General features: G+C 60.3%; 1 protein-coding gene across 2 annotated transcripts; it reads left to right on the top strand.

Annotated features, from left to right (window-relative positions):
• The first annotated feature begins 1,262 nt into the window (after window positions 1-1,262).
• Window positions 1,263-20,200, top strand: DNPEP (aspartyl aminopeptidase). 2 transcript variants are annotated; one of them, XM_032791639.2, is made up of 14 exons: window positions 1,263-1,365; window positions 1,662-1,750; window positions 1,959-2,072; window positions 5,371-5,496; window positions 5,918-6,048; window positions 6,516-6,600; window positions 6,817-6,924; window positions 10,741-10,818; window positions 11,046-11,129; window positions 13,808-13,968; window positions 14,104-14,143; window positions 14,589-14,690; window positions 18,758-18,925; window positions 20,085-20,200. In XM_032791639.2, exons 1-14 carry the CDS (start codon window positions 1,278-1,280, stop codon window positions 20,133-20,135), a joined length of 1,425 nt encoding a protein of 474 aa, XP_032647530.1. In that variant the 5' UTR covers window positions 1,263-1,277; the 3' UTR covers window positions 20,136-20,200. The 2 variants fall into 2 exon arrangements, with proteins under 2 accessions (XP_032647530.1, XP_032647531.1); XM_032791640.2 differs by lacking the exons at window positions 13,808-13,968; window positions 14,104-14,143; window positions 14,589-14,690; window positions 18,758-18,925; window positions 20,085-20,200 and adding an exon at window positions 11,829-12,168.
• The last annotated feature ends 508 nt before the right edge of the window (window positions 20,201-20,708 follow it).

The raw sequence follows: 20,708 nt of genomic DNA, 5'->3' as shown, positions 1-20,708 counted from the left end.
CCCCCCACCCCCATAGCTGCCGTGTCCCCCTGCCTGGAGCCTGGGCCTGTGTCCAGGAGCTTCGCTGGCAGCCAGGCAGGGCTGCAAGGAGCCAGCGTCCCCACTTGTTTATCAGAAGCCTGCGGGACGCTGCAGGGTGTGGAGTTCCCCTGCCCCCCCCCTTGTGTGATGCTTCTTCCTTCCTCCTCGCTCCCTGCCCCGGAGCAAAGTCCCCTCCCGAACTGTTATCAGCACAGGCAGGGCCAACTCCCCAGGCACTTGGCACCTGAGCCAGGCGCTGCGCTGAAGAAGCTGCCCTCTTACCTCCTGCCCCATTGGGGAGCTCTCACCTGGACTGCGGGGACTGCGAAATCCCTCCCCTCCAGACAGCGGGGCGGGGGTCCGAGCAGGGGGGTGGGGCTGCCATGCCCATGCACTGCTCTGCATGGACCCTTCTCAGACCCTCTCGAGCACAGCACTCTGGCGAGGCACTGGCTGGCATAGGAGCAGAAGCACTTTCCTGCGGTCAGTGCCCACTGGCCGCTAGCGGGTGAGGGGCTGGCATGGCCCGGGAGTGGGACTCAGTCTCTGTGCCGCCCATTGTGACAGACTTCCCTGGGGTGCATCCGGGAACTGGGGTACCTCCGAGCCCTCTGCCTCACCAGCCTGGGCTCCCTCTCCCACTGTGCTGCTGTGACCAGCTGCAGACCCCTCCAGGTCCTGCACCCGCCCAGCCGTCCACAGGCAGCCACGCCCTCAGCTGAGTGACAGGAATGCTTCTGCCCACTCAGGAACCCCAAGAGAGCGAGCGGCCCCAGCCAGTCCCCCAGCTTCCCAGCCTCGCACCCAGAGCTGCACCAGCCAGCCCTGAGCAGATGCCTGGCCAGTGCGCGTTATTACCCAGCACCTCTCCCGCCATGTGCCACGCGCCAGCAGATTTCTCTTTGCGCTGCAAACAACGCCCTGTCTTAGGTAAAACACAAAACCGAGTTAGTAACGACAGAAGGGTCCATTTTAAGTGATTATAAGCAGTAGGGAGACAGATCAGAGTAGGTTACGTAAGAAACCAAAGCAAACCGCAAGCTCTGTGTTGTAAACCAGACAGGATCTGGACCAAGCAGTGGCTCATGCAGCTGGGACAAACAGCTCAGCAGTCTTCCATGCACAGGCTGGGCCCCCCTCCCCCTGCCTGGGGCCCCCTCCCTCACGCAGTCTTTGGTTTTCCAGACATCTTCCCAGGAGCTGAGTTGGGGGGCGGGGGGAGTGAGACCAGTGCGGGTGTCGCTTCCCCCCCTTTTATGGCTTCTTCCAGCTTGCGGGAAAGGTCCTTCGCTCTGAGTCCCACAGTGCTCTCGCCGAGAGGTTTCCACGGACCTGGTTCCTGGGGTGAGCCTTGGGAGTGTGTGTTCCCCTCCGGGGGCCGTCAGCACCGCTTGGCCTTTGTTCTGTACCTGAAAGGCTGCTGGTGGGTGTGTTCAGTGTCTCGCACAGCTACAGTTCTAACTCCAGATACAGTGACAGCATGTCCAAGCCAAGGGGAGATTACTGGGCAACAGAGCCAGACTTAAAATGACACCTCCCAAGGCAGACTTTGTACCAAGCACTCATCAGCCTCTCACCATGGCAAATTGGGGGGCAGGGTGTTGCTTTGGGGTACAGACAGTCTGTGTGGTTCCCCACAGTGGTTGCCGAGTGCCGGAGCCGCCTGCTGCAGGCAGGGTTCCGGGAGCTGAAGGAGGCTGAGCACTGGGACATCCAGCCCGAGCACAAGGTAGGGCAGGGGGCTGCCCGGGGCATGGGCTGGGGACATGGGGTGCTCTTTGGGGGCACAGTGCATTTGTGGTGGGAGGGGGCAGCTTGGTGGTGTGAGCCCGACTTCTCCCCACCTCCAGGAAAGGTCAGAGGGGGTCCTAGCCCTGACGCCATGGGGATGGGCTCAGGCTAACGCTGACACTGCTGCCTCTCCCCTTTTCTCTCAGTACTTCGTGACCCGGAACTACTCCACCCTCATCGCCTTCGCCATCGGGGGCCGGTACCAGCCTGGCAACGGCTTCAGTCTGATCGGCGCCCACACGGACAGCCCCTGCCTCAGGGTGAGGGAGCCCTTACACCCGGGACGCCGGCTGCCTCCTCCGGATCCGTTCTGGTTCCCCTGGGGCGCGTCCAGCCTGACCTGACTTGGTTCCCCTGGGGCTCCATCCTTGCCTGCCCCATCACCCGCTCCATCTCGCCCTGCCCGGAGCGCTCCCTGGCCTCTGTCCGGATTCCTTCCCCCAGCCCCCTGGAGCGCCCCCTGCCCTGCCGGGTGCTGGACACCCAGCTCTGCCAGGCTCTGAGGCCTTGCCCAGGCTGGGATTGCTGGGGGCCAGTGTGACGATGGTGCCCGTGGGAGCCAGCTGAGGTCACTCAATCAGGGTGAACTGCGAACAGAATGGGGCAGACAAACCCCAAACGCTGGTGGATCTTCCAATACTTCGATTTACCAACCAGCAAAAAACAGCTTCTCTAGCACCTCACTGGTTCCTCAGAATCCAAACCCCGCAGTTCCCTTCCAGTGCCCAGCCTCAGGCCTCCGGCCAGACACACACAGCAGAGATGATGATAATTACTGAAAATTTTATCTCATCATATAAAGAAAAGGTTCGTCCAACCCCCAAGGATCAGCCACATGCCCAGGTCCAATGATAAGTTAGATTTTACCCCAAATACACGCTACAGCCAGTTCTTATTAACTAAACTAAAATTTATTAAGAAAGAAAAGAGAGAGAGAGTTGCTTGAAAGATCAATCTACAGACAGACTTGAATTCAGTTCTTGAGGTTCAGACACATAGCAGAGATGAGCTTGTGCAGTAACTCGTCTCTTAAAGTCATCCCAGTTAACATTGTTACATTGCTGATCAATTAGGGAACATGCTTGTTTAAAGTTGTGCAATGCTCCCTTCTGTCACGGACTCACAGATCGTCCCCACTCGTGGCCCCATGTGGTTCGTGGGGGGTGCCCCTTTCAGTGCGACAGCCCTTTTTGGGAGTCCACTCTCTCTCGGGGTCAGGCCCCTCTACCTCCTGGAGCCGCACCTCTCTGAGCCTTAGCACATCTGTCTCTGCCATGGGCCCCTCAGGGAGTCCCCTCGCTCTGGACCCCTCGGGCCTCCTCACCCCCGAAGGGGATGATGCCCCCTGTTCTCTAGACCAGAGTGACTCTCAGCCAGCGTAAAACAGGAGGGTTTATTGGGGGTTGAACCCAGCACAGGAAACTCTCAGGGCCACAAGGCAGGCCTCCCTCAGCCCAGCACATCCCAGTCCCCCTGCAGACAGTTGGGTTCTGCCTGCTCCCCCTCTCCAGCCCCGAGCCCCCCTGCTTCCTAGCTGGACCTCCAATACCCCAAGCCCCTCTGTCCATTGGCTTCTCTCCAGGGAAACAGGGTCCTCTGGGCCTCCTCTCCTCTCTGCCCTCCTCTGGCTGGAACTGGCTGGTCAGGTCACTAGGGTCCTCTCCCCGCAGCCCATTGTCCCCCACTGGCCAGAACCGGCTGTGAGTCCTGAGCTGGGTCTCCGGGTCACCAGGTCACCAGTCTCTGGGGTCTCCATCCTCCAGGCCATTGGCTGGGGTCCCGAGTCCCTCTTCAGTCCTGTGTCCCCACAGACTCCCTCTCCCCTCCCCTGGTTAAACCACTAACACCCAGGGACACTGAGTCTCCCTCCCCCCCCCGCATGCAAACATTGGAAAACCACGAAAAAATTAAAAAATCCCTCACTTTGTCCCACCTTCTAACATTGTTTGGCAGCCGCCTGCTTTGTCCACTGTTTGCAGGAAGAGCAGCCCATTGCAGTGAGCTGGTGGGAGCTTGGAACCAGGGAGGACCAGCAGCCCCCCATCAGCTCACCCTATCAGCTCCCCACTCCCTTAAGTTCCGTGTGCTACAGCCACCCAGCAGGTTAGCAGTTGCAGCTGTCCGTCCCCCCGCTGCCATGTGCTGCTCCTGTCCTCTGCCTTGGAGCTGTTCCCAGAGCTCCTGCTTGCGGTGCAGGAGGAGAAGGGGGGGGCTAATGTCAGGGTGTCCCCGTCTTCCCTGCTCCTGCACCCCGCTTACCCTTTCTCCATATAGAGCAGGCAAGGGACACAGACGGAGAGAGACATGGAGAGCCTGGGGCAGCAGCTGCTGTCTCAACTTCCTGATTCCCTTAAAAAGACAAGGCACTGAAGAGTGGGTCAGCTTCCTTAAAGGGGCAGTGTGCATCTCTCTCCCCCACACACAAGGTGTGTGTCCGTCTCTGTCTGCTATGCTGTCTTCCTCCCTCGGGTTCGTGCTGCCTTGTGTGAGAGGCTAAATTAACTACAATGTTAACCCTTGTGGGCTCAGCGCGTTCTAGTTCATCATTTAGCAGCAAGGCTCCCTAGGAAATATCCCTCCCTCTGACTCCACCTCAGCCAAACTTCACAGTCACCATGGCCGTGAACAGTATTAAATTGTTTAAGACGTATCGTGTGTGTGTATCTATCTAATATATAGCTTTTTGTCTGGTGAAAAAAATTTCCCCCATTTATGTTAATTCTTATGGGGAAATTGTATTCACTTAAAGTCGCATTTTTCAGGAACGTAACTGCACCGTGAAGCGAGGAGTTACCGTAGTCACCAAAAGTCCTTTTCGAAATAGTCCAGAGGTTATAGTCCAATGTCCATATTCAGGGTGGCTCCAGTCAGTGACTAGGGATCTCAATCCTTGTGGCTTAAGGTTTCCCCCTCTTGAAACCCAAAGCAGATCTGAGATGAAGCAGAATTGTGTCCCAAGTTCTTATACGTTTCCAGCGGCCTTTAGCCTGAGAAAACAATAGGCTTAATTCTCCTTCTCCCAAACATCCTGGCAATTAGCACAGGGTAATTTATCCATTAAACAGTCAGATACAGGTCACCACAACCTGCAAAGAGACACAGAGACAATAATACCATTTCACTCAAGTATCTTCCTGAATGTTAATACTCCTTTTTTGATCTTTGACTCAAAGCTCTAGCGATAGACAAGCCTTGTTTGCTGCCATCCCAAGCCCTGAGCTAACACCTCCCCTTCTGCCTCTACCAATGCGGCTGCATTTCCCAGCTCTGGTTATTGACAGATCTTCCTAACCGGGCTCTAAAGCTCGGCCCTGGGGCAGGTCAGCCTGGGGGGTAATTAGCTCTTTCTGGCCCTGTCACCTTTCAGTGGGATATTAGATCAAGGAGCCTCGCTCTCCCACCCCCAGGGCCTGGTTTCATGTGTCCTCCCGGAGCCCTGTCCTTGGTGGCCTCCTCGCTGCTGCTGCCGGTGCCTGGGTGGCAGTGGCTGAGCCGGAGGTGCCCGTTGGTGGGCAGAGCCTGGCCCCGCTGGCTGGTGACCTGGTGCCGCTCTCACAGGTGAAGCGTCGCTCCAAGAGAGGCCAGGTGGGCCTGGTGCAGGTGGGCGTGGAGACCTATGGAGGTGGGATTTGGAGCACCTGGTTCGACCGGGACCTGACTGTGGCTGGGCGAGTGATCATAAAGGTGAGTCTGGGCTGGGCTGGGAGCCACTCCTGGCCTGCAGCTCCATGTCTGCATGTTTCAGCTCATGGTGGGATCTGCTCCCGTCCACGGGTCCCAGATCCTGGAGTCCATCCGCCCGTCGCACCCACACTCCCCCTCGGAAGTCAGCAGGTTTCGACTCCCTATCCCACACGTGGAACACACACCTCCCCATCTGCAGGGGTGGGGTGGGGGTCCTGCGCTGCTGCCCTCTTCACCCCACATGGTGAGCAGCTGAGGGGACAGGTGCAGAGGGAACGCCTCAGGCGGGCAGAGACCCTCACCCCGTGGATGGCTCACCCCAGGCCTGTCCTTCCCCTGGACAAGGGCTGACTCCTGTGGATGGGGACAGGGGAGGGCCCTGGGAAGGTCTTGCTGACCCACCCTCTCTGCTTTGTTTCAGGAGCTGACTGTGGGGCGGCTGGAGCAGCGGCTGGTGTGGGTGGAGCGGCCTGTCCTGCGCATCCCCCACCTGGCCATCCACCTGCAGCGCAACGTTAACGAGAGCTTTGGGCCCAACACAGAACAGCATCTGTGAGCCCTGAGCGGGAATGCTCCGTGGGGCAGGCATCCCCATCCCACACCAGAGCATGGGCTCTAACTTTCCCCGCGCTGTCCCCAGGGGCCTGTCCTGGCTGGGTGCCGAGAGGGCTCCCGCAGGCTGGTGGAGCTTCCTGCTCTTGCTCTGTGTGGCGGGGCCCTCCCCAGCCAGCTCACAGCCCAGTGTCCCCAGGGCACAGACTGGCCTGTCTGGGGGGCTGCCTGCGAAGCACAGGGTACCATGGGGGACACAGAGATGGCAGGCCTGGGGCAGGGCTCCCCCCTCAGTCACTCCCAGGGGTATCAACCCCCCTTTCTCTGCCAGTCAGCTGGTGAGCCCCCGGGGAGCAGGGTGAGGATGCCCCCGGGGAGAGGCTCGCTCCGGCGATTGCCCCAGGACGCGGGAGCAGCCGAGTGGGTTGGAAATGCCCAGGTGACTGACCAAGCCCTTTCCCCCGCAGGGTGCCCATCCTGGCCACTACCATCCAGGAGGAGCTGGAGAAGGGGGCGCCCAAGGCTGGGGCTCCTTGTGCTGCTGATGCGCAGGTGAGGCAGGAGGGCTCCTGATGGTGTCAGAGCCCAGCTCCCCATCAGGTGGGTTTGGGCACTGAGTGTCCCCTGCTGGGCATGCCGGGGGAAACCCAGCCAGGAGCTGCAGTGTTCTTGGCAGAGCTGGAGGGGGTCTGGGGTCTGGGGTGGGGGGCTGGCTCGTGGCCCATGCAGGGCGTTCACCTCCCCTGGCGGGCTCTGCTCTCTCCCCAGACAGAGCGGCACGCCCCCGCCCTGCTGTCCCTGCTCTGCTCCCAGCTGGGCGTGAAGCCGGAGCAGATTGTGGAGCTGGAGCTGTGTCTGGCAGATACGCAGCCAGCAGTGAGTACCCGGGACCCAGACTGACTGGCACAGGGCTGAGGGCAAAATCTGCTGCGAGGGGCCCTGCCCTGCTGTTGATGAGCTGCCTGGATTGGGAGGAGACGGGCCATCCTTCATGTTGTCACAGATCCACAGGATCGGGGCTATGCCCCCAGCTATGGGTCAGTCCCTTGGTGTGATGTGCCAGGCCCCCTGGGATCCCACTCTTCTCCCACCTCCTGGACTGGGCCTGTGGGCACCAGCCTCCTGCTGCACCCTGGGCAAGTCCAGCTGAGACCCACACTGGGAGGGAGCAGTGTGCTGCTCAGGAGGAGGGTGCCTCCCCCGCACACCCTTCCAGTCCTTTGTTTTGGAGCTGGAGGATTTGCTCAGCCTGGGTGCCCAGGGGTGGGGAAGTCCTGGTGTCTGGCTGGCTACCACGTTGCTCTGAGTCAGTCTCAGCCAGTTCCCTAGCGAGTCCTCAGGCTGCCCAGACAGGGCTGGTCTCACAGCAAATGCTGCAGTGTGTCCATGTAGACAGCTCCTAGCCCCTGTCTCCACCCGTCCGTCTGGCCGTGCGCCCCATGGCTCCGGGCCAAGTTAGGGGGTGAGACAGCCTGGTTCCCACCACAAGCCTTTCCAAAGGCAGTGAGGTCGGCATGTACACCCTCCTGCCCCCCTTAAACTGGGCAGCAGTTTGGTATCTAGGCTCCCTGCAGAACTGGCACCCTGGGGCCTTTCCACACTGACCTCTTGGTGAGGCCTCTTGCCCCTCGGCTTCTCCAGTTCCTGCTTGGCTCGGTCCCCAACCTCGTATTTCTGCTGCTCCGGCTGCAGCTCCCAGCTCCAGTGACCCCCGTTTCCGATCTGGCGGTGGGCACCAGGGACCAGCCCTGCTGCTGCCTCTGTCGCTCTCGGACCTGCTTGGCGCCCTGCTTGGGCCTGGGACCTGCTTCTTGGACCACTCCTCCTCCTCCAGCCCACGCGTAACCCCCCTCCAGGCCCAGGGCTGCGAGTCCTGCTCTGGGCAGTGGCTTCGCGCCATTTTCTCGCTGTTTCCTGTCACTCCCCTCGTCCTGCTGCGTTTAGCATCCCACCGCTAACACTGCCTGTCGCGGAGCCGCAGGATCGGGGCTTACAGGCCCTTGGGGGAACCTCTTCCATATGTCCCTCCCAAGGGGTCTCACTCTTCCTTCAGGGTCAGCCCTGCGGCCTCAGCGCCCCCCTGCCCCAGGCCGTGTGCTCTGCCCAGCGCGTCTGGCTGAGACAGACCCCTGGGCGCAGCACGTCCGCTCCTCGGGGATTGGTGCACTCAGCCAGGGCTGTCCCTCAGGCATGGGATTAGTCACCTGGCACAGCGCAGGAAGCCCTTAGGGAGGTCAAAGCTCGGTCCATGCTGGTCGCCCAGAGCCCAGCCCAGCTGTGAGGAGCCCCAGGCTCAGTCTGTCTTCCTCCAAAGTCAGTTCCCAGGTGGGGGAGCCTCCAGCCAGAGGCCAGCCCTTATCCCCCCTCCCAGGCCTTTGTTCTCAAGCTGGGCTCTTTCCTTAAGGACTCCCCACACCCCCGTCTCTGAGTGGGCCCGGAGAGCAAATGTAATCCCTGTTCCCCGCTGGGTCGCCATGGCCATGTATGGGGAAACTGAGGCACACCGGCCTGCTACAAACACTACAGTAAATTCCCACGTGGATACATCTCTGTGGCCAGGGTTGCGAGCAGGCTGATGGCGACTGGGGGTCCCTGCCCTTGGCTCCACCGTCCCCCACTGCCCTTCACCCCACCAGCTCCCTCCTGGGGCCTGCAGGGGCCAATATGCCTGCTGTGCACTTCCCCTGGGAGCAGCCTCTGCTGCGGGCCCCCCAGCCTCCAGGGGCTGGTGTCTGCGCCCTCAGGCTGAACGTCTGCAGCCCCAGACGTCCGGGAGTGAGCGCTCGGGAGTCTGGCATGGCTGGATGACCCACGGCTCATCCACACATGCCCTGAGATCCCATCCCAGCTGAGCCAGTCCCCAGCTTGTGCCCCCCACTCCCTGCAGCAGAGCCCCAGGGCAATCCCCAAGCAGAGCTGGGATTCATAGATTCTAGGACTGGAAGGGACCTCGAGAGGTCATCGAGTCCAGTCCCCTGCCCTCATGGCAGGACCAAATACTGTCTAGACCATCCCGCATAGACATTTATCTAACCTACTCTTACATATCTCCAGAGATGGAGATTCCACAACCTCCCTAGGCAATTTATTCCAGTGTTTAACTACTATGACAGAGTCCCTGGGCGGCTCTGCACCTGCTCCCCACAAGCAGTCCAGGACTTTGGGATTTAAGTAGTCCCGCTCCTCTCCCTCGGAGCAGACTTGTTCAGGCAAGTAAGCTCACACGTCTTCGACCTCCTGGGTCTCTTCCTTGGAGCATTTCAGACCTCCTGCCCCCCCGTGTGCTTTCCTACAGCGAGCCCACTCAGGCGGTGGTCCCGGAGCCACTAAGGGTTCTGCATCCTCCACTTTGCATGTCAGACGTGACTTAGCCAGCAACAGAGGTTTATTTCGATGACAGGGAACAGGGTCTAAATACAGAGCTTGGTAGATACGGCGAATCCAGGGCCCCTCGCCGTGTCCATACTTGTGGGGGCCCTGCAGTGAGCAGACCTCGTCTAGGTTCTGGCAACTTCTACTCCTTGATCATCATCCCTAGGTAGGTTCCAGACTCACCTCCCTCCAGCCTGCAGTCCCCATCCTCTCGGCTTCAGCTCCTTTTCCCCGGGCTGGGCCAGGAGGTCACCTGTTCCTTTGTCTTCAACTATCTTCTAGCTGGTCATCCTTTGCAGAGGAGGGGCCCCAGGCATCAGTTGCTAGGAGGCACGAGTGCCAGGCATTTTTAGGGGCACTGGCCCCTTCCCTCTGTAGCAATCACACACCCCTTATCCCCACACCTAGAATACTTAAGACGCTAGGGGAATCTGAGGCACAACACAGTATTCAGAGCAAACATTAAGAGAGTCCCAGTTCCTAACACAACTACCCTGACAGTTAGGAACTTTTCTAATGTCCCAGCCTAGATCTCGCCTTGCGCAGTTTAAGGCCCATTGCTCTTGTTCTAGTACTTAGAGGCTAAGGTGAACAAGTTTTCTCCCTCCCCTGATGAAAACACCCTTTTAGATACCTAAAGACTCTATCATGTCCCCCTCAAGTCTTCTCTTTCCCCACTAAACAAACCCAGTTCTTTCAGCTCCTTCATAGGTCATGTTCTCTAGACCTTTAATCATCTTGTTGCTCTTCTCTAGAACCCTCTCACAATTTCTCCACAGCTTTTCTTGAAACGCCGAGTGGCCCAGAACTGGACCACCAATACTCCAGCTGAGGCCTAACCAAGCGCAGAAGTAGGGAGCGGAAGAAATGACTTCTCGTGCTGTTACAACCCACCCCTGTTAATTCACCTCAGAAATACACGTTTGCTTTTTGCCCACAGTACACAGCTGTGACTCATATTTTAGCTTGTGGTCACTATCGACACCTCCCTAGATCTCTTTTGCCATACTCTTCCTAGACAGTCTCTTCCCAGTCTGTATGTGTGAAACTGATTGTTTAAGGATCAGGGATCAGGCCTCAGGCAGTGCAGCTGGGGCAGAAGCCGGCTCCCCAGGGCACCGGTACCCCTCAGCCCCACTCCTGGAGGGTGGTGCTTGCCCAGGGCATGGTGGGGCAGTGGCCGAGCACCTGGCTCTGTACGTACGTACAGGGGCACAGCGCGGGGGGAACTGGGCCCAGAGCCCTGCTGGGACGGGACTGCCTGGCTCCGCTAGCCTCTTCAGCCCAGGTGATGGGTCCCTTTTCCTCATCTCGTTTCAGACATTAGGCGGCGCCTTTGACGAGTTCATCTTCTCCCCCCGCCTGGACAATCTGCACAGCTGCTACTGCGCCCTGCAGGTGAGTGGGGGGGCTGCACTGGGGGGGGCCATGTCCCACCTCACCCGCTGCTCTGCGCTTCTCTCTGAGGGGTGGGGCCCAGTGGGGACTCCCCTTCTGGCAGGACAGCAGCGGAACTGGGCACGTGTAGGGGCTGTTTGCCCGGCGCTCACTCGGCGGGTGCTGTGGCTCTGGGGGCTCTGCCCCCAGGAATGCCCCCGCTCAGCCCCATGTTCTGTCCCCTGCAGGCCCTGATCAACTCCTGCGAGGCTCTCGACTCCCTCTCCCAGGAGCCCAACGTCCGCCTGATCGCGCTGTACGACAACGAGGAGGTGAGCGGAGCGGGGGCGGTGACGTGCCCCAGCTAGAGCTGAGCTGCGGGGTGGGGAGATTGTGGGGGAGGAGGGGAACCTGCGCCCTTCTCCCTCCTGAAGCGCTTCACAGCACATCGCCCTCCAGCGGGGCGGAGACTGGGAGGGGCAGATCCAGCTTCTCTCTCCCCACCCCCACCCACCATGTCCAGAGATTCCCAGTGCAGCCGCCTCTGGTGCCTTTCTCTGCACCTGCAGGGGAATAGCCCAGGCACCACTCACCCCATGTTGGGTGTCCTGGACCCCCAGGATCAGGGCCAGGGCCCCAGCATGGGAACAGGCCCCCAAGAGATCTCACTTCTCCAGGGGAAGCCACGCGGCTTCACTGCCTCCTGGGGCTGGACCCCTGGGCCTGCAGCTCCCCTCTTCCCCCCTGCCCCGCGAGCCCCGGGCAGCAAGTCCCCCTGAGACAGACCCCGAGGGAGACTTGTACTATCTTGCGGGGCAGCGCCCCCTCCGCCAGTGTCTGCAGGGACACGCAGCCAGCATGGGCTGACAGGTGGGTGATTAGTCACCTGGACGCAGCACAGGGCGCCTTTAGCTCAGCCCAGAGAACTAAAGGTTAAAGCATCATCCGTTCTGGTCAGCCAGAGCCCAGTTCCGCTGTAGTGAACCCCCTTGTTCAGGCTCCGTCTGTCTCTGTCTGGCCTCCTTCAGCAGAGTCCAGGTGAGCCCCACTCCTGCCAGCAGCCAGCTCTGATCCCTTACTGTACACCTCCCCCGTCCTCTGTCCTCCAGCTGCAGGATGTTGCCTGGGGGAGATGGGGAAATCCACCCCCTCTCAGGCGCTGGTTGTGGGTGTCGGTGTCTTGTAACTGGCTTTGCCGTTGTCTTCTGGGATTCCCCATTGATCTGGGATCAGGCACCACCCCAGTATTTTTTAATGACCTATCCCTGCTCAGACAGCCAGACGACATTCACATCAATGTCTCTTAGCCTCCCTGAGAGCAAACCGTCCCCCCCCACACACACCCTACTCCTGGGGGAATTCTGCACCAAAATAAAAATTCTGCGTACAATATTTTAAAATTCTGTATATTTTATTTGTCAAACTAACACAATATAATCACGCCAGTTTCAATTATTTTTGGTCATTTATTTCAAAATACCTGTCAGCAAGTCTGTCTGCAACAATACAGACAACAAAAAAGATTCAGGAAATGTTTTTTGACAAACAGATTCCTTACTTGGAGTATTAATACAAGACTCTGAGCAATAATTCATTTAAACTACCGTACAGAACCATATTTCCCGCACCCCTCAGAAGCAGAGCAAAAGCTTGGGGGAGTCAGGGGTAACGCAGGAGCTAAGGGAGAGGGAAGTAAATTGCTGGGAAGGATCCTCAGTGTGAACTTGGAGGGTTGTTGAGTATGGGTGTGAAAAGTATGGGACAGGTTTTTTTGTGGGACAGGGAGAGATCGTTAGGGAGCTTCCCCATGCGGACCTTGGCTAACCCCTAGCCTTGCCCATTGTGTTAGGCACATGTCCTCCTGTCCCCATGTGGTCCTGCACCCCTTCCCCTGCCACCATGTGTCTCTGTGCCCCGACTCAGCCACTCCCATCCCTAGGTATCCCTGTACCCCCTCCCCTGTCCCCATGAGTCTCTGTGCTCCCCAGCCACTCCCCTGTCGCTATGTAGCTCTGCACCCCCTCCCCTCATCACCATGTAGCCCTGCACCTCCCTCTCCCCATAGCCTTGTGCCTCCACTCCCATTCAGCCCCTGCCCCAGTCTGTTCTCCCCCACTAGCCCTTATGAGCCCCAATATGACCATCCCCTCCAGCACGCCACGCTGTCTGTCTTCCCCACAGCCCCTGACCTGGCCCACCGTGAAGAAGGCAGGCTCTTTCTCTTTCCTTGCTGGCCTGGAGCTGCTGCTCTGTTCTTGTGCCACAGCACCCTCTGGTGGGCAAAAAGCAGAACTGCAGGAACATTTTGGCAGAAGCTTTTTTCTGCACAAAACAATTAAAAAATATGCATGGCTCATTAATTATGCATGCACACGCATAAAGTTCTGTCCATAGGCATGTCCCTGCCTTGCTGAGTCACATGGTGTATCTGCTTCTCTCAGTGGGTCAGTTGTGTCGCTGATGGTCCTTAATGGGCCATCAAGCAGGCCAGGCAGAGCTAACCCCAACTTGTCTGGGGTGTCACCCAGAAGCACAGCACAAGTTTGAAGTACAGACAGTATAGAGCCAATACTCATAACTTCAACTACAAAATGATACATGCACACAGACAGCATAATCATAACCTGGTCTTAGACACCTTATATGACTCCCTTTATACAAGATTTGGTGCCACTGCAGGACCTTGGTTGCAACAATGATCTATGTGGTCCCAGTTCATGTCAGTAACATCACGGGGGGAGCCCAGGGCTGGGCTAGCAGGGGGCTGTGGGTCAGGATAGAGGGGCACCGGCGCAGCTGGGGGAGCTGCACTATCCGGGGGCTGCAACCTCTTTCCAAGGCAGAGCAGGAGGTGGGGGATCTGGAGCAGGGATCTGGCTCCTGCTGGGACGTGGGGCCAGGAACGGGGCGTCGTTCCCGTTTGGTCCTGGGGCAAGCCACAAATGGGCTGCCCTGGGGGTGGGGTGGGAGCCCCCCTGCTGCCAGCCACACTGACCAGCCCTCCCTGCAGGTGGGGTCGGAGAGCGCGCAGGGCGCTGAGTCTCTGCTGACAGAGCTGGTGCTGCGCCGCATCTCGGCCACGCCCCAGAACCTGACGGCCTTCGAGGAGGCCCTGGCCAAGTCCTACCTGATCAGCGCTGACATGGCCCACGCCGCACACCCCAACTACCTGTGAGTGACCGGGGGGTGGCACGTGAAGCCTGCGGGGCGGGTGGGGGGAGCAGTTTGACCCCTAGGCTCGGGGCTGGCTGGGGAGCAAATGGGGCCGGCAGACGAACCAGGAGTAACACTCAGCTTCTCTTGCAGGGACAAGCATGAGGAGAATCACCGGCCAGCTTTCCACAAGGTGAGTGCAGCCTGCTTCCTGGGGCTCCTTCGGGGCGGGGGCTGGGGGGAGCTCTCCCTGCACCCATTGGCAAGAGCCAGGCTCTTGGGATCCAGGGCCCTTCCCCAGTGTTCGCCTGGCTCCGTACAGCTGCCTGGGGGCCCGGATCCCAGGCTGCTCTGAGACCCCGTGGGCCTGTGCTGAGCCTCACGCCTGCCCCCGTGGGATTCCCAGGTGCGTGGCCCAGCCGGCGCTCCGTTGGGGGAGGGGCTGCAGAGCATAGGAGCTCTGGGGGGGTTGGGGAAGGACCTTATCCCCGCCAGTCACAGGACATCAGTGCCACACCCCAGCTAAGGGAGGCCAAAGACAGGGAGCTTTGCCGGGAGCTGAGGCAGATCCTGCTGCCAGGGGGCGCTGCCCTCCCAGCTGGGGGTCAGTGCCAGACTGAGTCTGGGTGTTTGCGCAGGGCCCCGTGATCAAGGTGAACAGTAACCAGCGCTATGCCTCCACGGCCGTCACCGAGGCGGTGATCCGGGAGATCGCGGGCCGCGTCAACGTCCCCCTGCAGGTAAGTGCCCTGCCCTGCTCTCATGGGCTGTGGCCCTGGATGGGTCACGCCCCTGGTAGAATGGCCTCCCTGCCTGGGAAACCTCCATGTCAGGGAACCACAGGGTCTGGTTTGTGCCCAGCCTCCCAGGAGTGCCCCATGAGGGCCCCCAAGACTCCCACGCTGGGTCTTCAGGCACTGATGCACCTGTTCTCTGTGTGACCAGATACCTGCAGGAGGCTTTGTTCTCCCCTTTGGGGCGCAGTGCTCCCAGCCAGTGTCTGCAGTGAGGCCAAGCAGCCCTGGGGGTGCAGTGCTCCCAGCCGGTATCTGCAGTGACACCTGGCAGCCATGGGGGTGTAGTGCTCCCAGCTGGTGTCTGCAGTGAGGCCAGGCAGCCCTGGTGGCGTAGTGCTCCCAGTCAGTGTACACAGTGAGGTCAGGGAGCCCTGGGGGCGCAGCGCTCCCAGCCAGTGTCTACAGTGAGGCCGGGAAGCCCTGGGGGTGCAGTGCTCCCAGCCGGTGTCTGCAGTGAGGCCAGGCAGCCCTGGGGGTGCAGTGCTCCCAGTCAGTGTACACAGTGAGGTCAGGCAGCCCTGGGGGCGCAGTGCTCCCAGCCGGTGTCTGCAGTGAGGCCAGGCAGCCCTGGGGGTGCAGTGCTCCCAGTCAGTGTACACAGTGAGGTCAGGGAGCCCTGGGGGCGCAGTGCTCCCAGCCAGTGTCTGCAGTGAGGCTGGGCAGCCCTGGGGGTGCAGTGCTCCCAGCTGGTGTCTACAGTGAGGCCGGGCAGCCCTGGAGGTGCAGTGCTCCCAGCTAGCATCTGCAGTGACGTCAGGCAGCCCTGGGGGCACAGTGCTCCCAGTCAGTGTACACAGTGAGGTCAGGGAGCCCTGGGGGCGCAGTGCTCCCAGCCGGTGTCTGCAGTGAGGCCGGGCAGCCCTGGGGGTGCAGTGCTCCTAGTCAGTGTATGCAGTGAGGCCAGGCAGCCCTGGCGGTGCAGTGTTCCCAGTCTTTGTCTGCAGTGAGGCCGGGCAGCCCTGGGGGTGCAGTGCTTCTAGCCGGTGTACACAGTGAGGCCGGGAAGCCCTGGGGATACAGTGCTCCCAGCTGGTGTCTGCAGTGAGGCCAGGCAGCCCTGGGGGTGCAGTGCTCCTAGCCGGTGTACTCAGTGAGGCCGGGCAGCCCTGGGGGTACAATGCTCCCAGCCAGTGTCTGCAGTGAGGCCAGGCAGCCCTGGGGGTGCAGTGCTCCCAGCCGATGTCTGCAGTGAGGCCGGGCAGCCCTGGGATAACAGGTGACCATAGTTGGGGCACCTGGCAGCAGTTGGGTTGGGGTGGGAGGTGCAGGCCTGGGATCACAGCCATGAGGGGCCCTTGAGATGTCGTCACATCCCATTCCCTGCTCTGGGACTGCACCAAGGGAACCGGAGCATCGGGGCAGGGCTTTGTCCAGCCTGTTCTGACGACAGGGATTCCCCAGCCCCCCGGGAGCCTGCTCTGGAGCATGACTCCCCTGAGCGCTCGAAAGCTTTTCCCAGTCGCTAACCTCCGTCCCCCTGGCTGCAGATTAAGCCCATTGCTGCTTGTCCTGCTTTCACTAGACACGGAGAACAACTGATCCCCACCCTCTTTAGAACAGCCCGCAATGTACTGGAAGCCAGTTCGCAGGCCTCCCAGGCTTCCTTTCTGCACACTGGACATGTCCAGGCTCTTGGGTCAGCTGCTTCTAAACCTTTGATCAGGTTTGTTGCTGTGCACTGGACTCTCCCCAGCTTGTCCCCATCTTCCGTAACGTGCGACTCGCAGAGCTGGGGACACACTGCCTCTGCGGCCTCACCGTGCCAGGCCGAACAGAACCGTTACCTCCAGGGTCTTACATACGACGCTCCTGTTCATGAGATCTTTCAACCGCATCAGTTCGTGATGCACCGTAACCCCAGATCCTGTCCAGCGGTGCTACCACCGAGCCAGTTAGTGCCCAGTTTGTACCTGTGCAGCTGAGTTTTCCTCCCTACGTGTAGTACTTTGCACTTGTCTCTATCGACTTCATCTTCCTGATTTCAGACAAGTTCTCAGTTGTCAAGGTCGCTTTGGATTCTGATCCTGCCTCCAAAGTGCGTGCGACCTCTCCCAGCTTGGGGTCGTCTGCACATTTCATAAGCAGCCTCTCCACTCCATTATCCATGTCATGACTGAAAATATTGAATAGTGCCAGACCCAGGACTGACCCGTGCAGAACCCCCCTAGATAAACACTCTCAGTTTGACAATGAACCCTGGATAACTACTCTTAGGGTGCGGCCTTTCAGCCAGTGGTGCACCCACCGGACAGGAATCTCATCTAGACCCCATGGCCCTAGTTTGTTTAGGAGAATGTCACGTGGGACTGTGCCAAAAGCTGGTACTACCATCCAGATAGATCATGTCCACTGCTTCCCCCAGCCACTGGCCAGTGACCCTGTCAAAGGAGGAGGGGAGGTGGTTTGCCAGGATTTGTTCTTGACAAACCCATGGTGGCTGCTCCTTCTAACCCCATTAGCCGCCGGGTGCTGACAAACCGATTGTTTCATGCTTTGGTCCAGGATCTCCCCAGGTCTGGAAGTGAGTCTGAAGGGTCTGTAACCCCCCGGGTTCTCTTCCTCCCCCTTTTTACATCTGCCCTTCTCCAGCCCTCCAGGAGCTTTCAAAGATGGTCGCTACCGGTTCCCAGATTGCTTCAGCCAACTCCTTAAGTAGCCGTGGCTGAATGGCACAGCCCCTGCTGACCTGAATACGTCCGACTCCTCCAAATCATCACTAACCTGCTCGTTCCTTCCCCCTTGTTGCTCACAGTAACTGTGCGGAGTGTCTGGTCACCGTGAATCTTTCTAGTGAAGCCTGAAGCAAAATAGACATGAAACACCTCAGCTTCCTGAGCACCAGTTATCAGCTCCTTCCTCGCTCAGCATAGGACCTGCCCTTCCCTTCTCTTCCCTTCGTCTTTCTCTTGCGCCTCCTCTTGCTGCCTGGACGTGTCCCCTGCTCTGTGAGCTCAGCCTGTCTGGCTCAGGCGTGGGCTGTTCCATGCTTCTTAGTCCTTCGTTTGGTTCCACTTTCTATAGGATTCCTTCCTGAGTTCCTGGTGATGGAGCCCCGTGCCCGGCTCCCTGGGGCTGGCCTCCCCTACCGCTCTGGCCTCTCTTCCGTCCCTTCTGCTTTGTTCTCCAGCTCGGCCTGCAGAGAGGCATGCGGGGCTGTAACTTGCCGTAGGTGTCAATGTTCAGAGGTGCTGGTTCCAGCCCAGGCACCCCCAGAGCTGTCCCCCGAGGGCCTGGCCTGATCTCCGTGTCCCCAGGAGCCCAGCAGGTCTTTGCCCCCATGGGAGGGCGCTGCCAAGGGGATAGGCCCAGAGCTGGAATATTCCAGAAGGCACCTGGGTGACCCCCTGTCCGGCACAGGCCGGAGAACACCCCACGCTCGTTCCTACAGCAAGCTCCAGAACATTCCCACACTCGTCCACAGGGGGTGCTGGTGTGCACCCCTTGCTGCCCCCCAGCGGGACAGCAGGGCTTGGAGACCCCCCGCGCCCTGGGTGTCTGTGCCGCTGGCTGCCGAGCTGAGACCCCCAGGGCTAAATGCAGGGCGAGGGAGAGGACACCCCAGCCTAGGCCAAGGGCCAGCAGGGAGGGAAGAGATGGGCCCAGGCGCCCCCATTCCCTAGGGGCAGGTTCACCCTGCACTGCCCCTTCCATGCCATCCCCTCCCTCCATGCTCGCCATTGGCCCAGGGTTTCCATGGCAACCAGGAGGGGTCTGAGTGCCCCCTCTCTGGCCGAGTCACTCGGGGGGCAGGCCAGGGAATGGGGCCTGCCTCTGGCGACTCACCGGCTCCAGCATGGCAGGTCTGCACTGAGCCCCGAGGGAGCTGGTCGTTATCCGGGCTCGTTAGCTGAATGCCAAGGCCGTGATTAGCTGGGAGCCCAGCCTGTCTGGGGCTGCTCCCTGTGACCAAGTGGGGGATTCGTGACACTCCCCAAGGCGCTGATGGGAGCTGGGGGAATGGTCTTGACTCCTGTCCCCCACCCCGCTCCTTGCCCTTCTGCCCGTCCCAGGAGTTCATGGTGCGGAACGACGTGCCCTGCGGCACCACCATTGGGCCCATCCTGGCCTCCCGCCTGGGGCTGCGAGTCCTGGACATCGGCTGCCCACAGCTGGCCATGCACTCGATCCGCGAGATGTGCTGCACCTCCAGCGTGCTGCAGAGCATCACCCTCTTCCAGGTGAGAGCGCTCCCCCGCACCCCACCCCCTGCAGCTCCCGCACCCTACCTGCTGCAGCCCATCCCCCTGCACCCTGCCTCCTGCACCCCTCTACCCCATCCCCACACCCTGTCCCCCTGCACCCCTACAGCTCCCGCGTGCCGCAGAGCATCACCCTCTTCCAGGTGAGAGCGCTCCCCCACACCCCCTGCAGCTCCCGCACCCTATCTGCTGCAGCCCATCCCCCTGCACCCTACCTCCTGCACCCCTCTACCCCATCCCCACACCCTGTCCCCCTGCACCCCTACAGCTCCCGCGTGCCGCAGAGCATCACCCTCTTCCAGGTGAGAGTGCGCCCCGCACCCCATCCCCTGCAGCTCCCGCACCCACCTGCTGCAGCCCATCCCCCTGGACTCCTCTACCCCACACCCTGTCTCCTCACCCCCTGGTCCCCATGCACCCATCCCCTTGCACCCCGTCCTCCTGCACCTGGCCCCCCACACCCTACAGCTACAGCGACTGCAGAGCATCACCCTCTTTCCAGGTGAGAGCTGTGCCCTGTGCCCCCCACACCCCACCGCTGAGCCATCCCCTGCATTCCTGCACCGCACCACTGCAGCCCATCCCCCTGTAGCCATCCCCCCACACCCTCGCCCCCATCCCCCTGTGCCCCCGCACCCCTACAGCTCCAGGGATTGCAGATCATCGCCCTCTTCCAGGTGAGACCATGCCCCATCCTGCACCCCTACACCTCTGGGGACAGCAGAAGCCAGGGTCCCCTGCACTGAGCCCTCCAAGCCCCCCTCCCCCCGATCCCGTCAATCTCAGGGTGCTTCAGGGTAAGTGCAGGGGTCCCCTGCACCCCTCCCCCCGCCCCACCTCACACACGTGCTGACGCTCTGTGGACAATCCAGCCGGGTCTTGCTGCCCTTGCTCTCCCTGACCCCCGCCCCCGTTCCAGCCCCTTCCTGGCCACTTTCATCCGTGAATGGTTACCATAGCAACCTGCCATGGCCTTGAGTCAGTGATTGGTTACTATGGCAACATCATCCCGCACTAAGTGACTAGCTGGTTGCCATGGTAATGCTTGTATAACTGAACTGGGAGCAGCTGTTCCCCTTTCCACCACCCCCCCGCGGCTCCCTGGCCCCAGCCCTGATCTCTGCCTCTCTCCTTCCAGGCCTTCTTCAGGCTCTTCCCAGAGGTGAGCCGCAGCCTGCTGGCGGACTGAGCAGCGGGGGGGCTGCCAGGCCCTTCCTGAGCCGCCCACGGGGCGATTAAAGTGCATTCACCATTCACAGAGTGTGGCTGTGGCCGGGGCAGGGGGGCAGTAGGGATGTCACAAGAGCTCCCATGGGGCTGCGAGCTTTCCCCAGGAGTGCCGGGTGGGATAACACATCCAGCCACGAGATCCAGACACCCTGAGCGGCCAGCCTCTCCGCTCTGCCTAGGGTGGGAAGCACCCCTCCCAAGTTGCAGAGGGGGGGACCCCCCCCAACATGTGTTTTGCCCCACACAGCCCGTGCCTGGCTGGTTCAGCAGCACCTGGTCCCACCTGGGGGGAGCAGGTGTTAATGGGGACCCTCCCCGGCCCCCAGGAAGAGGCAGTAGGGGAAGGAGAAGAGCCCCCTCCTGCCCAGCCCCCAGAGGGGAGGGGCTGGGGGAATGAGACTGAACCCTCTGTGCAGCGAAGGGACCCCCAGGGGGAGTGGGAGGGGGAGATCAGCCTGGCCTGGCTGTTGCTCTCTGGACTGGTTTCACCCAGGGGTCCTGGCAATTTGGGGAATGCGGGTGGGGGGGCAAA

Source organism: Chelonoidis abingdonii, chromosome 10, assembly GCF_003597395.2.
Source record: "Chelonoidis abingdonii isolate Lonesome George chromosome 10, CheloAbing_2.0, whole genome shotgun sequence".
Classification (NCBI taxonomy): Eukaryota; Metazoa; Chordata; order Testudines; family Testudinidae; genus Chelonoidis; species Chelonoidis abingdonii.
The sequence above is the reverse complement of the archived record's forward strand: the minus strand, read 5'-3'. Positions and strand labels throughout refer to the sequence as shown.